At 36.4% G+C, this 12,137-nt stretch overlaps 9 protein-coding genes across 9 annotated transcripts; 8 read left to right on the top strand and 1 right to left on the bottom strand. All coding sequences in view use genetic code 12, as the record gives it.

Annotated features, from left to right (window-relative positions):
- Positions 1-589: 589 nt before the first annotated feature.
- DEHA2B09944g (DEHA2B09944p) lies at positions 590-2,137 on the top strand (the record flags this gene model as incomplete). Its single annotated transcript, XM_457384.1, has 1 exon — positions 590-2,137. One exon carries the CDS (start codon positions 590-592, stop codon positions 2,135-2,137), a length of 1,548 nt encoding a protein of 515 aa, XP_457384.2.
- A 330-nt stretch (positions 2,138-2,467) lies between these two features.
- On the top strand, positions 2,468-4,879 carry DEHA2B09922g (DEHA2B09922p; the record flags this gene model as incomplete). Its single annotated transcript, XM_457383.1, has 1 exon — positions 2,468-4,879. The coding sequence occupies one exon, from the start codon at positions 2,468-2,470 to the stop codon at positions 4,877-4,879; it is 2,412 nt and encodes an 803-aa protein (XP_457383.1).
- A 252-nt stretch (positions 4,880-5,131) lies between these two features.
- DEHA2B09900g (DEHA2B09900p) lies at positions 5,132-5,874 on the top strand (the record flags this gene model as incomplete). Its single annotated transcript, XM_457382.1, has 2 exons — positions 5,132-5,443; positions 5,500-5,874. The coding sequence occupies 2 exons, from the start codon at positions 5,132-5,134 to the stop codon at positions 5,872-5,874; spliced, it is 687 nt and encodes a 228-aa protein (XP_457382.2).
- A 269-nt stretch (positions 5,875-6,143) lies between these two features.
- On the top strand, positions 6,144-6,281 carry DEHA2B09878g (DEHA2B09878p; the record flags this gene model as incomplete). Its single annotated transcript, XM_002770063.1, has 1 exon — positions 6,144-6,281. The coding sequence occupies one exon, from the start codon at positions 6,144-6,146 to the stop codon at positions 6,279-6,281; it is 138 nt and encodes a 45-aa protein (XP_002770109.1).
- A 242-nt stretch (positions 6,282-6,523) lies between these two features.
- Positions 6,524-7,102, top strand: DEHA2B09856g (DEHA2B09856p; the record flags this gene model as incomplete). The annotated part of the gene is made up of 1 exon (XM_457381.1): positions 6,524-7,102. One exon carries the CDS (start codon positions 6,524-6,526, stop codon positions 7,100-7,102), a length of 579 nt encoding a protein of 192 aa, XP_457381.1.
- Positions 7,103-7,281: 179 nt separating this feature from the next.
- DEHA2B09834g (DEHA2B09834p) lies at positions 7,282-8,985 on the bottom strand (the record flags this gene model as incomplete). Its single annotated transcript, XM_457380.1, has 1 exon — positions 7,282-8,985. The coding sequence occupies one exon, from the start codon at positions 8,983-8,985 to the stop codon at positions 7,282-7,284; it is 1,704 nt and encodes a 567-aa protein (XP_457380.2).
- A 513-nt stretch (positions 8,986-9,498) lies between these two features.
- DEHA2B09812g (DEHA2B09812p) lies at positions 9,499-9,633 on the top strand (the record flags this gene model as incomplete). The annotated part of the gene is made up of 1 exon (XM_457379.1): positions 9,499-9,633. The coding sequence occupies one exon, from the start codon at positions 9,499-9,501 to the stop codon at positions 9,631-9,633; it is 135 nt and encodes a 44-aa protein (XP_457379.2).
- Positions 9,634-9,672: 39 nt separating this feature from the next.
- DEHA2B09790g (DEHA2B09790p) lies at positions 9,673-9,927 on the top strand (the record flags this gene model as incomplete). The annotated part of the gene is made up of 1 exon (XM_002770062.1): positions 9,673-9,927. The coding sequence occupies one exon, from the start codon at positions 9,673-9,675 to the stop codon at positions 9,925-9,927; it is 255 nt and encodes an 84-aa protein (XP_002770108.1).
- A 900-nt stretch (positions 9,928-10,827) lies between these two features.
- DEHA2B09768g (DEHA2B09768p) lies at positions 10,828-11,979 on the top strand (the record flags this gene model as incomplete). Its single annotated transcript, XM_457378.1, has 1 exon — positions 10,828-11,979. The coding sequence occupies one exon, from the start codon at positions 10,828-10,830 to the stop codon at positions 11,977-11,979; it is 1,152 nt and encodes a 383-aa protein (XP_457378.2).
- Between the last annotated feature and the right edge of the window lie 158 nt (positions 11,980-12,137).

The following is a 12,137-nucleotide window of genomic DNA, read 5'->3' as shown; positions in this document are numbered from 1 at the left end:
GTGTTTCATATCCTCCCTCCTCTCTTCCAGCCGGAGTGACCTTTTGTACCCAGTGCTGCTTGTCACTAAACGCCCTGAACAGAAGCGATGAGTGCGTAGTACCACTTTGCGTGTCTTAAAAATAGTCCGCTATGGGCCACCACCCCTCCACAAAACCCTTGGGTTTTCGGCCAACAATCACGTAAGACACATCATGCAATTACCGTATACCCTGGGATCCAATATTATATGACTGATTGAAAATGCGTGGCACAATCTACTATATCCTGGATTGTATATAAGCAGGATATGACCCTATATAAGATTTAAACTTAGAAATTGCTAAAGTGTGGAACTTCTATTGTTTATTGGTATATACTCATATTATCAATATTTAGTGCGCGTACGAAACTCGAACCCGCGAATACCCCAAATTAGCAGAATAATTGGTTAGTACACGTGTTTTCTAACTTGCTAGTGTTAGTCATTTTTCAGTGGTACTACTGTCAGGACTCATAGGCAAAAGAGTATACATACTACAATTTGACATTAAGACATATATAGGTGCTACAATCAGGTATTTTAGCAGCAGAATAATAAACAGAACGATATGACGATGGCGGAAAATACTTCGAAACCATCAGAAAATGACAATAAACACGGTGGTGACAAGGCCATAGATAAGAGCCACGATAAGCATGAAGGAGAAAAGTGGGAATCTACGTCGACAGAGATGTCGACATCGCCTTCTAAACCTGACGGAACAAACTCGAAGAAGCATTTGTTGTCGACGTCGTCTCGCGAGGGAATACAAGTAGCGTCAAAGATTACCCCGACACGGTTGGCGAATTTGTTGATACGGAAGGGGCCGCTTCCAATTAGACATATAACGAGTCAATTATCGATAGAGGTGCATGGATTTGAGATGCTCTCTTTATCGAAGCAGCGGAGGTTGATTATGGCTGCAATGGAACAGGTGGACCCTGAAAATAACGTTGTTTTTGAGAAAATCGGGTGGGGTCAATGGGCGGTACGGAAGGTGGACAGTGATTATATTGTGACTGAGGGAACAGAGAAATTAGAGGAAGAGGGGGAGAAGAAGCAGATCAATGTGCATGAGTTACGAAACCAGACTGGTTTGAAGCTAGGGTGGTCGAAGAAGCAGCAGGAAGATAAGATGAGAAGAGAGTCGATAACCAATCGCCAGGCAAACTTGCACAACTTGAAATTACCCAACGAACAAATGGGAGATATGTCGGCCGCAATTGAGCTGGACTCGGAGAGTGATTATGCATTATCTGAAATTGATGACGATGCGGATATAGATGTTGATGACGATAGTGACGACGACGATGAGGATGATGACGAAGAGCTTTTTACGTTCGATCAAGACGACGATGGAAGATACAAGACATTCAAACAAACAAAGTCTCCGCCAATTAAGTTTGCCAATAGGGTGCCCTTGAAATTCAGTCCACCTCCAGGTGGTGCGTCGCGTAGAAAGTCTTCGTCTTCCAACAACGCTTCTATTTCGAAACACACTCAATCTTATCCGCATGCTCATAGAAATATATTCAATAGATCCAGACTAAACTCGATAGAAAATTTTGACAATTACATTCTTTCGTCTGCAAAAAACTCGAATGTTTCCATCAACTCCCCTCCCCCTCCGGTTACAACTACTATTTCGAGTCTGCCACTCGCGTCGTGGAACTCGAGCTACATACAACATAACGTTACCACTTCTCCAGAAGGCATTGATAGTATTGCTACCGCGATGACCGGCGGTAGAAAGTCGTCCTTCAACGAGTCGCATCTTAGATCTACGCTTTCATCTTCGCTCCCAAGAAATTCACCTCACACAAACTCACACTTCCATTCCCAATCGAATTTGCACCCTAGCAGTGCCGCTCAATCTCCGCCTACAAATTCAGGTTCCGGTAAACCCGTAGCCACCCAACGCCAAAAACAAAATGAAAATATAAGTGACACTGACGAGGAAGACTGGGCAACTATTGGAGCTGAATCTTTGCGCAAAAGTCACCAACAGATGAAAAATGATCCGGAATCAATTGAAAATGGCCACAAATCTACAGACAATGACCAAGCCGATGAAAGGGCTGCTGCTTTCGCATTGGTTGATTTAATGTCTGTTTAATTCTACATGAACCATTCTACTACAGAGTAGAAAATATCTTCGAAATATATTTATTCCTTTTTTCGAAATTACAGTATATTGAATATTTTTTAATAAACATTACAATTAATTATCTCGTTAACATTGCAACGCCTTCTCTCGATCTCTTTGTATCTGTTCAAATCTCGAGTTTGCACCTATTGCAATCATTTTGTCCTTTTCTAGTGGATTTCCTAATTAGGGTAAATTATAACGCGTGCGAAATTTTTCATGCAAATTATATATCTACATATTTTAGTTCATCCTTCTTTCTTCATCAATTGCCTGTAGATATAGTTTTAATCATTGAACATGTCTACTACTTCGACGGTATTACCATCTATTCAATTGAATATTAACTATGGAGAAATAAAGAACTCAATAAAAGATTTTTTGACACATTTCAAGACATCGAGTGATATCGAATTCGATCCTGAGGGCGACAATTTGACCAGTGGAGGACCTAAATATATGCATTTATTGCAGAAAGTGGCCAATAGGGAAATAACTACATTGTATATTGAATTAGATGACTTGAAGTCGTACCAAGAAAATCAATATGTGCAATCACAATCGCAATCAGTCATTTCGCCTAGTTCATTGATTAATCAAATCACCAAGAATACGTATAGATTTATCGAGATGTTCAGTTCTGTTGTGGACGAGTTAATGCCAGAACCAACAAAGGACATTTCGTACAAAGATGACGTGTTAGATGTTATCTTACATCAAAGAAAATTGAGAAATTTAAGGTTACAGCAGGAAAACCACGAAGAGTTCAACAATTTGAGAGACAATTTCGACGATAGTAACGAAAACCAACATATGACTCAAGAGGATCAACAAGCGGACAATATGTTCCCCTCAAAATTGACTCGTCGTTACTACTTATACTTCAAGCCTTTGACTGATTCGTTCAGAGGTTCTGGGAAACCTCTCGCTGTGAGAGACGTCAAAGGTGCCCATGTTGGTCAATTTATTACAGTCAGGGGTATTGTTACTAGGGTCAGTGATGTTAAGCCTTCCGTTTTGGTTAATGCTTATACTTGTGACAAATGTGGTTTCGAAATTTTCCAAGAAGTTTCATCTAAGATTTTCACACCTTTAGCTGAGTGTACTTCGACCACCTGTAAAACCGATAACAATAAGGGTCAATTATTCATGTCTACCAGGGCGTCCAAGTTCTCGTCTTTCCAAGAAGTGAAGATTCAAGAAATGTCAAATCAAGTGCCAGTCGGACATATACCAAGATCCATGACTATACATGTTAATGGTGATTTGGTAAGATCCTTGAACCCAGGTGATGTGGCTGATATTTCTGGTGTATTTATGCCGTCACCTTACACCGGTTTTAGAGCATTGAAAGCAGGCTTGTTAACTGAAACTTATTTGGAAGCCCAATACGTCAATCAACACAAGAAACAATATGAATCATTGGAGATTACACCAGAAATCAAAGCTGAAATTCAAGATTTATTCAACCAAGGTGGCGTATACAACAGATTAGCAAAGTCAATTGCACCAGAAATTTATGGTCACTTAGATATTAAAAAAGTCTTATTGTTATTATTATGCGGTGGTGTCACTAAAGAGATTGGTGATGGTTTGAAAATTCGTGGTGATATAAATGTGTGTCTTATGGGTGATCCTGGGGTAGCTAAATCACAATTGTTGAAGGCAATCGGTAAGATTGCTCCAAGATCAGTCTATACAACTGGTAGAGGTTCTTCTGGTGTTGGGTTAACAGCAGCAGTTATGAGAGATCCAATCACGGATGAAATGGTATTAGAAGGTGGTGCATTAGTTTTGGCTGATAATGGTATTTGTTGTATTGATGAATTTGATAAAATGGACGAATCGGATAGAACTGCCATTCATGAAGTTATGGAACAGCAAACCATTTCTATTTCGAAGGCCGGTATTACCACGTCTTTAAATGCAAGAACATCAATCTTAGCGGCAGCAAACCCTTTGTATGGTAGATATAACCCAAGATTATCGCCTCATGAAAATATTAACTTGCCAGCAGCTTTGTTATCTAGATTTGATATTATGTTCTTGATTTTAGATCAACCTTCAAGAGAAACTGACGAAAAATTAGCCCACCATGTCGCCTATGTTCATATGCATAACAAACAACCAGAAATGGACTTTGAACCTATAAATTCGTCTACAATCAGACAGTATATATCTATTGCTAGAACTTACAGACCAACTGTTCCTAAAGAAGTTGGTGACTATGTGGTACAATCATACATCAATATGAGAAAAGAATCTCATAGGAATGAAGGATCGGTGAAGAAATTCTCCCATATCACTCCAAGAACCTTATTAGGTATCTTAAGAATGTCACAAGCATTGGCAAGAATCAGATTTGACAATGTTGTTACCAATGAAGATGTTGATGAGGCATTGAGATTGCTTCAAGCTTCGAAGTCGTCATTATACACAAATGATGATCAAATCCGAGAAGACGAATCTTCAACTTCTAAGATTTATCAAATCATTAGAAATATTGCTATTGGAGACGGTTCCAGATTATCTCATACTTTACCATTGCAAGAGTTGAGGCAAAGAGTTATTGCAAAGGGCTATACCGCACAACAATTTGATGATTGTATATTAGAATATGATCATATTGGTGTCTGGCAAAAAATTGACAACGGCGAGACCTTAATGTTCATTGGTGGTGGTGAAGATGAAGATGATGAAATGGAATATTAGTATTTTGTTCTGTTAATAATCTTCTCTCTTAATCTGTAAATTATTCTAATTCTAATTCTGTGTCATTCCCTTCAGGTTTATGTAATTATATTTGTAAGATAATAATTCAAAATATATTCAATAAGTTCAATTGATAAAAGTTCTGTTAGCCGTATTTTCAACGTATTCAGTATTCTCAGCCGTTCCAGAGTGCGATATGAATTTCAGCCAAATATATAGCAATATAATTGATGTATTGTTTTATAGGTAAGAATGAATCAAGATGTCCCAATAATTGACAATCCCTTACTACGGAATAGAAGCCGTTCTTATGATCATCGAAATACAAGAAATCAATCGAATACCTCTAGACAAATATCAAATAAGAAAGAAGATCCCTCAGAAGACATTACTCACTTCAGTAAACCTAGACCATTAGACTCTATCAACGACAAGGATTCAAATAGAGACCAAGATGTCGAAGGAGACGAAAAGCAGCCCGATCCAATTGATAACCCATATTTGAAATATGCTAACTATACGTCATTAATGTTGGAAAATAAAGGTTCCGTAGCCAGAGATCACGTAAGTAAATTATGTTTTAAATTCCTATAAATTCGATTAAATACTGACAAATTTAGCTATCAAACGAAAGAACCTTTTTGGCTTGGACAAGAACAGCTCTGGCATTTATTTTGGTTGGTGTTGGTTTTACTCAATTCTATCGTCTTGAGCTAAGGACTGCTGCTGCTGCTGTTGCCGATGATATAAGTTTTGACATTCCTGAAGATCGAATACATGAGACGTTTAAACAATTAGGTAAACCATTGGGTACATTAAGTTTTGTACTAGCAACTATAACATTACTTTTTGGTGTTTACAGATACTATCAAGTACAGATGATGCTAACAAGAGAATTTTATCCTGCTACAAGAATAACAGTCATTGTATTACTAATAATTAATCTTGTCATACTCATATTACTCTTGATTTTAAACATAAAGGTAAGTCAGTAGTATATATTGGGGATATTATTACTGTCATTTTCGGTACGAAATAACTCACCATGGACAATTTTGCGTACCAACGTATCATTTTAGACAGACTTAAGTCAAACTGTGGACATATTTATTCTAGATACAAAATTCAGTTATATTCATGCTAATTATTGGTTATCATAGATACTTATGAATCATATATGCTCATTGAGTACATGTGGCCATGCTGTAATTGAAGGTAATAGATACAGATTAAGATTATTGAAACGCCAAATCAAAAGAGGTGAATGATCAGATCAGTAACAAGACCATTGAAGTTGTATATCGGTGCAGGAAATGTAGCTCAAATAGACCTACAGTTTGGTCATAGGATTATATCAGAGATGAACGACTTACAAAATATATTTTCAAGAGACACATTGTAATATATAGTAGATAGGTTGAATTATCAGTATGTTTACAAGCCTATCAAAACTAAACTACATTATCAGATGGCTAAACAATCTCTTTTATCAACTATATTTAATTCAAGAACAATACTATAACATCGATGTAGTTGTGGTTTTGACACACATGCAAATTCAACGCGTAGTTAAATTATCAACACATAGTAAGTTAGATTGGTATCAAAATAAGCCAATAATTAATATAATTTATCACAAATAACATGTCAGACTACTCATCCCAAACAGTTGTTCAATTAAAAGAATTGCTAACTTCAAGAAGTTTGCCAACAGATGGTAAAAAGGCTGATTTGGTTCAACGTTTAGTTGACAACGATGCGCAATCTAGTGGAGCACAACCGGAAGAAACACAACAAACTGAAAGTACTGCTACTTCTGTAGAAGAGCCAGTAGCTGAAAAAGAATCAGAATCTAACAATGATTCAGAAGCAACTTTGAAGGTAATTCAACCAACAGAAAAAAGTGAAGAAGCTACGAATGAGGAGGAAGCCAAGCAAAAACCTCCAGTTTTGACACCAGAAGAAAGAAAACAATTAGCCGTTCAATTGATAAACAAAAAGATTCAAAGAGCAGAAAAGTTTGGTGATGAAACTGCAGCAGAGGCCGCTAGAAAAGATTTAGCTAGAGTTGAAAAATTCGGAGTAGAATTAGGTACTGCATTGGCCAGAGAGATCGGTCTTGTTGACAAAAGCTTACCAAATGGCCATAAGAAGCATTTCAAGAAAAACTATAAGGACAAGAAAAACTTTAAGCCCAACTTCAAAAATAGACGTAGAAACTAAACTATATTGACCTTTTTTCATTCAAATTAAAAGCAATTGTAATTATCTACTGTAGATTAAATATTGGTTTATAGGTGTATTTATGTAATTCAACAAGGGCAGTCAATATATAAAAATAAAAATTAATGTACTAGTATAATCAAATCTAATATGCAATTTGACGAACTGTAGGTTGACGATTAATGATCAGTATTCTCATAAGAATCACTGTCATACGCCAGGTTCATTGATCCTGTACCAGGAAATTCTCTATTGTACTCTTCCATAACTAATTCATTATCATTTCTGATCCAAATGGCATAAAGTAATATGATTGTCAAGTATACGTTCAAAACGGCACTCCAAAGAGCAGGCAATATGGTCGATCTATCAAATGTCTGAATTTCTAACACTCTAATTGTTAAGACCAGTTGAAGAATATCCTCCCTACTCGTATTAGGGATATCTAAAGAATATTCACTTGAATGGATGATATGGTACACAATGAATGCAAGAAATATGCACACGAGAAAAACTGGTAATACAAATAAAATAAGAATTGATTGTCTAAATGATTTTACAATCCTCTCATTCGCATCAATAGATCCTTCTGAAGCTGGTGAAACAGGTGGAAATTTTGCAATTGTCTTCTTAGTTTTGAAGTAGTGAACCAACGACAATACAAACCATATCAATGGAAATATTTCACACGCAAAATTAATGAGTTGACGAATGATAAAAATAGTAGTAAAATTGGAATGAGGATTAATAAGTTGCATTCCATTCGAAGCTTCATTTCCATACATTGAAAATTGAGTACTACCTCCCAAATATTGAAAGCATTCCCTCACTCCAAACAAGCAAATATTAGTAACTAACAAAATTACCGCTTTATTCATTAGTCTACCAGGCATTTCCCTATAATTCTTATTCGTATCATTATGGTAATAAATCACACCATAACCCATAGCGAAAAGCAAAATAAGGAATCTGAAAACAATACCAAAATTATAATCTATCCAAGTCATGGTCATCTTCATTAAATTAAAGACGACCGAATGACTTCCACTCGAAATGTAGTTATTTTGAATAAACGCAATAAACCAATCACCAGAAGTGAGTAATATAATAGGGATTAGTAAATAGAATATTACAGCCTTCGATATAATTGAAATGGAATTCATGTCTTTAAAATCCTTGCCAACTTTAAACTTGATAATGTAATGGAACAAATAGGCTGCCAATAATAAACCAATAGCAACGATATACTTATACTGCGTATAAAAGGTATATTGGATATATGGCAAATAACCATATGAATTCTGATAATTGACTGGAATCGACAATTTCTTAATGCCAGAATTTATTGGTGGTGCAACATACGCACAATATATCCCTGTTTCATATACTGGTAAAACAGCTTTCATATGTTTTTCATCTTTAGAATCAATTGTCAAATAGTCATTGTAAATTCTATCCTTATGAAGCTTGTAGTTCTTATCTAAATCCAACTTGAATTTACTTTGCTTAAAATCAACAACATCTTTAAAAAACTCTTTTTGCTGTTCCAAAGTTCCATCATTCAAAACATAAGAGTATTCATAAAAATAACTCTCAATCGGAGGGATAGAAGTGAAATTTAAAATATCAGTATAACGAAATAATAATACAGGAATCTTCAAGTCCTTCAACGTAGATCTGTCATCCGATTCCAACTGGTCGATGTGTAACTCAATTGAAGCTTGCATTTTGCTATTTGGCGTATATTTGATAGGCGAACATGATGCACCATAATCTTTCGAATTTAACTCAATTGCATTACCAACATGACCCGGAATGTAGCCAAGGACGTTAGTTACATTAAGCAACACTCCCACTATCAACGTGAACAATATCTTGATCATTATATAGTCAGTACAGTGTATTGAAGAAAAAAAAGGACTTCAACTATGAAAAACTTCTATTTTTAAAATATCTTTTTTCTCATCATATTAGATCCCTGAACCACCGGATTTGAATGATGTCAAATACTCGCCTAAATAGATATACACTCTTATTGGTCTATGTCACGTCATACCTTTCGCGCATGCACTTATCTACAAGTGCATTGATGTGTCATTTCAACCTCTCGTATCTTCTGAAATGCACTCTGTAAAATTTCTCTTTTGCTTTTGAGCTCCATATATCATTTCAGAAACTAATATCCATTGTATACAAAATTTTGGAACTCCATTAATTCTCTTTCTGGCAGTCTCTTATATAGTTCCTTAATTAATTCTGACTTATAAAATTGTACATGAGGACGCTATAATTACATATATTACTTTAGGTACCAACCTGGCACTTATTGCCCATCAGATAAAATCAAATACGATGATCAGACGGACGTTCAGACAGACGACGGTATATGGGTTACAATGATTGGGGACCTAGAGTATGATGCTGACTGGGAGAACTGGGGTGAGTTCAAGCGGGCAGCTAGGAACAACGGTGCAGTTAAGAAAGTAGGGACGTCAACAGATAAAGTCTCTACTACTCTGGAACAATGTTAAGGGAAATATATATATAATAAATTCTATTTCTTAGGGGATATGTCGACTATGGGAGAGATAGACTCGGCGTTAGTGGGAGAAGCGCATATACAAGGATACGTTGGAGTCACGGTCTGTGTGAAAGTGAGTGCTATAAAATGCAACATAAAAAAAAATACGAGCAAGCGCGAGCCACATTCAACATGCCTTCTGGAACACTTGCTCAATGCCCTTAACTATCACGGACTATTCCTCATCCAAACAAATTCTGATACTCGATACTCAATCGATATTCAAGCGGCCCATAAACTCTAAAAGTAGGTTTTCTAAATTGGAAGACATTCCACTAAGGGAATCAGTTAATCAATAATTAAGTCAGTATTATAATATATAATTTATTTTATCTTTGAATATCAATATATTTGAATCGGAATTGGGTGTGTTAATGGTATCTTAAACTGTTTAAAATAGTTGAGCTATCCAGGGTGCTTACTTGGTAGTTTCTGTCAATGCTAAATATTGAGCTTCAATAGTAGATAATGATACTGTTGGTTGTTTCTTGCATTTTCAGGAAATAGATGTATCTCCACATATGGCTCTGCTATTGTTTATCAACTCATTTACATTTCTTCCTTGCATGATAGATAGAGAAAAATGATATAGTGCGAGTCGGACTTTTCTTTACTTCTTTCATCGGCTGATGTTACGTTTTTATTGGCTATACCGTAGAAATGATTATAAATGGTATTTCGTATGAACGTCAGATAATGTACCCCTTTAACAGGCTATGGCTTTGTAATCGAGTATTACAAACGAATTAAATGCTTGCTTCGGTTAGCTAACAGCCCCAGGAATGGTGCAATAAACTGTGGCTGTTAGTAATCACTCCACAAGCGTAACGGAAAACTGCGAGAATTTGCACCATAATCCAATCGGTAGCTGACAAACTGTGGATGCGAAATGCTTCCATAGAGGAATATTCGACTACAACAGATGATCAAGACAAATTATGGATGTGGCTTGTAAGAGGAGAATTATTATATAAGTATGGTGGTGGCAGCCATTTACTGTGGTGAATACATATCTATTCCATCAAAGCACTACAATAGTAATAATTACATTGAAGACATATTGACAAAATAGGTAATCCAAAAAGCTGGTCTAAGGTTAAATAAAAGTACACTACAAAAGGAATTTAAAACGTTTATAATAAAAATGTCAAAAGCATCAGGAAACTACGATACCCACTATGTTGCAGGTACAGATGAAGTTGATGCCGATGGAACATTAGTTATAAATAAGTTGAACAGAAATCAGCTGCAATACCCAGACTTTCTTCCAACATGGGATCCAAAACAAAAGTATCCCCCATTGAAGTTTTTCAAACATTTGGATCCAGGTGCCAGAGCTGACAAATCGTTATCGAACTTATTTCCTAAGGATGCCCAATTTGTTCAGAAGAGAATAACACCAAAACTAGGTACTGAAGTTACAGGAGTCCAGTTATCACAATTGAATGATAAGGCTAAGGATGAGTTAGCATTATATGTTGCGCAGAGAGGTGTGGTTGTCTTCAGGGATCAAGATTTCGCGACCAAAGGCCCAAAATTCGCAACTGACTACGGTAGACACTTTGGACGTTTACACATCCATCCAACTTCGGGTGCTCCAAGAGGCCATCCAGAATTACATATAACATACCGTCGTGCTGATAAAGGAGAGTTTGACCGTGTGTTTTCGCAAAGATCGAACTCTACTTCTTGGCATTCTGATGTTTCCTACGAGTTGCAACCTCCAGGAACTACTTTCTTCGCCGTGCTTCAAGGTCCTGATGCAGGTGGTGACACTATTTTTGCTGATGTTGTGGAGGCTTATAATCGTTTATCCCCTGAATTTCAAAAGAGACTAGAAGGATTGCATGTTTTGCATACCTCAGAAGATCAGGCTTCCAACTCTCGTGTACAAGGAGGCATTGAAAGAAGAAAGCCTGTTTCTAGCATTCACCCATTAATCAGACAACACCCAGCGACTGGTGACAAATTTATCTATTTAAATCGTCCATTCTCCAGAAGAATCGTTGAATTGAAGCAGGATGAATCTGACTACTTAATCAACTTTTTATTCCAACACATTGAGTCGGCCCATGACTTACAGTTAAGAGCTAACTGGGAACCAAATACGGTTGTTGTATGGGATAACAGAAGAGTTGTTCATTCTGCCATCATTGATTGGGAGACGCCAGTTTCAAGACACGCATTCAGAATTACACCACAGGCTGAAAGACCAGTGGAAGATTTGAAATATTTAAATAAGGAAGAATATGATATTGGTGACGTAGGTGAAGCTTTGGATAAGCTTTTAAAATAGGTTTTTATTTAAAAAATATTATACGATTATGTTATGATAAAAATTGTAGAAGACTCTGAGTAGTTAGCACACGATAGATGATTCTTACCAAAAGTATAGTATTCGGTGTACGATTCAATGGAATATATGTATTCTACAAGCATTCAAATGCTCATTTC

The sequence above is a fragment of the Debaryomyces hansenii genome, assembly GCF_000006445.2.
Source record: "Debaryomyces hansenii CBS767 chromosome B complete sequence".
Lineage (NCBI taxonomy): Eukaryota > Fungi > Ascomycota > Pichiomycetes > Serinales > Debaryomycetaceae > Debaryomyces > Debaryomyces hansenii.
The sequence above is the reverse complement of the archived record's forward strand: the minus strand, read 5'-3'. Positions and strand labels throughout refer to the sequence as shown.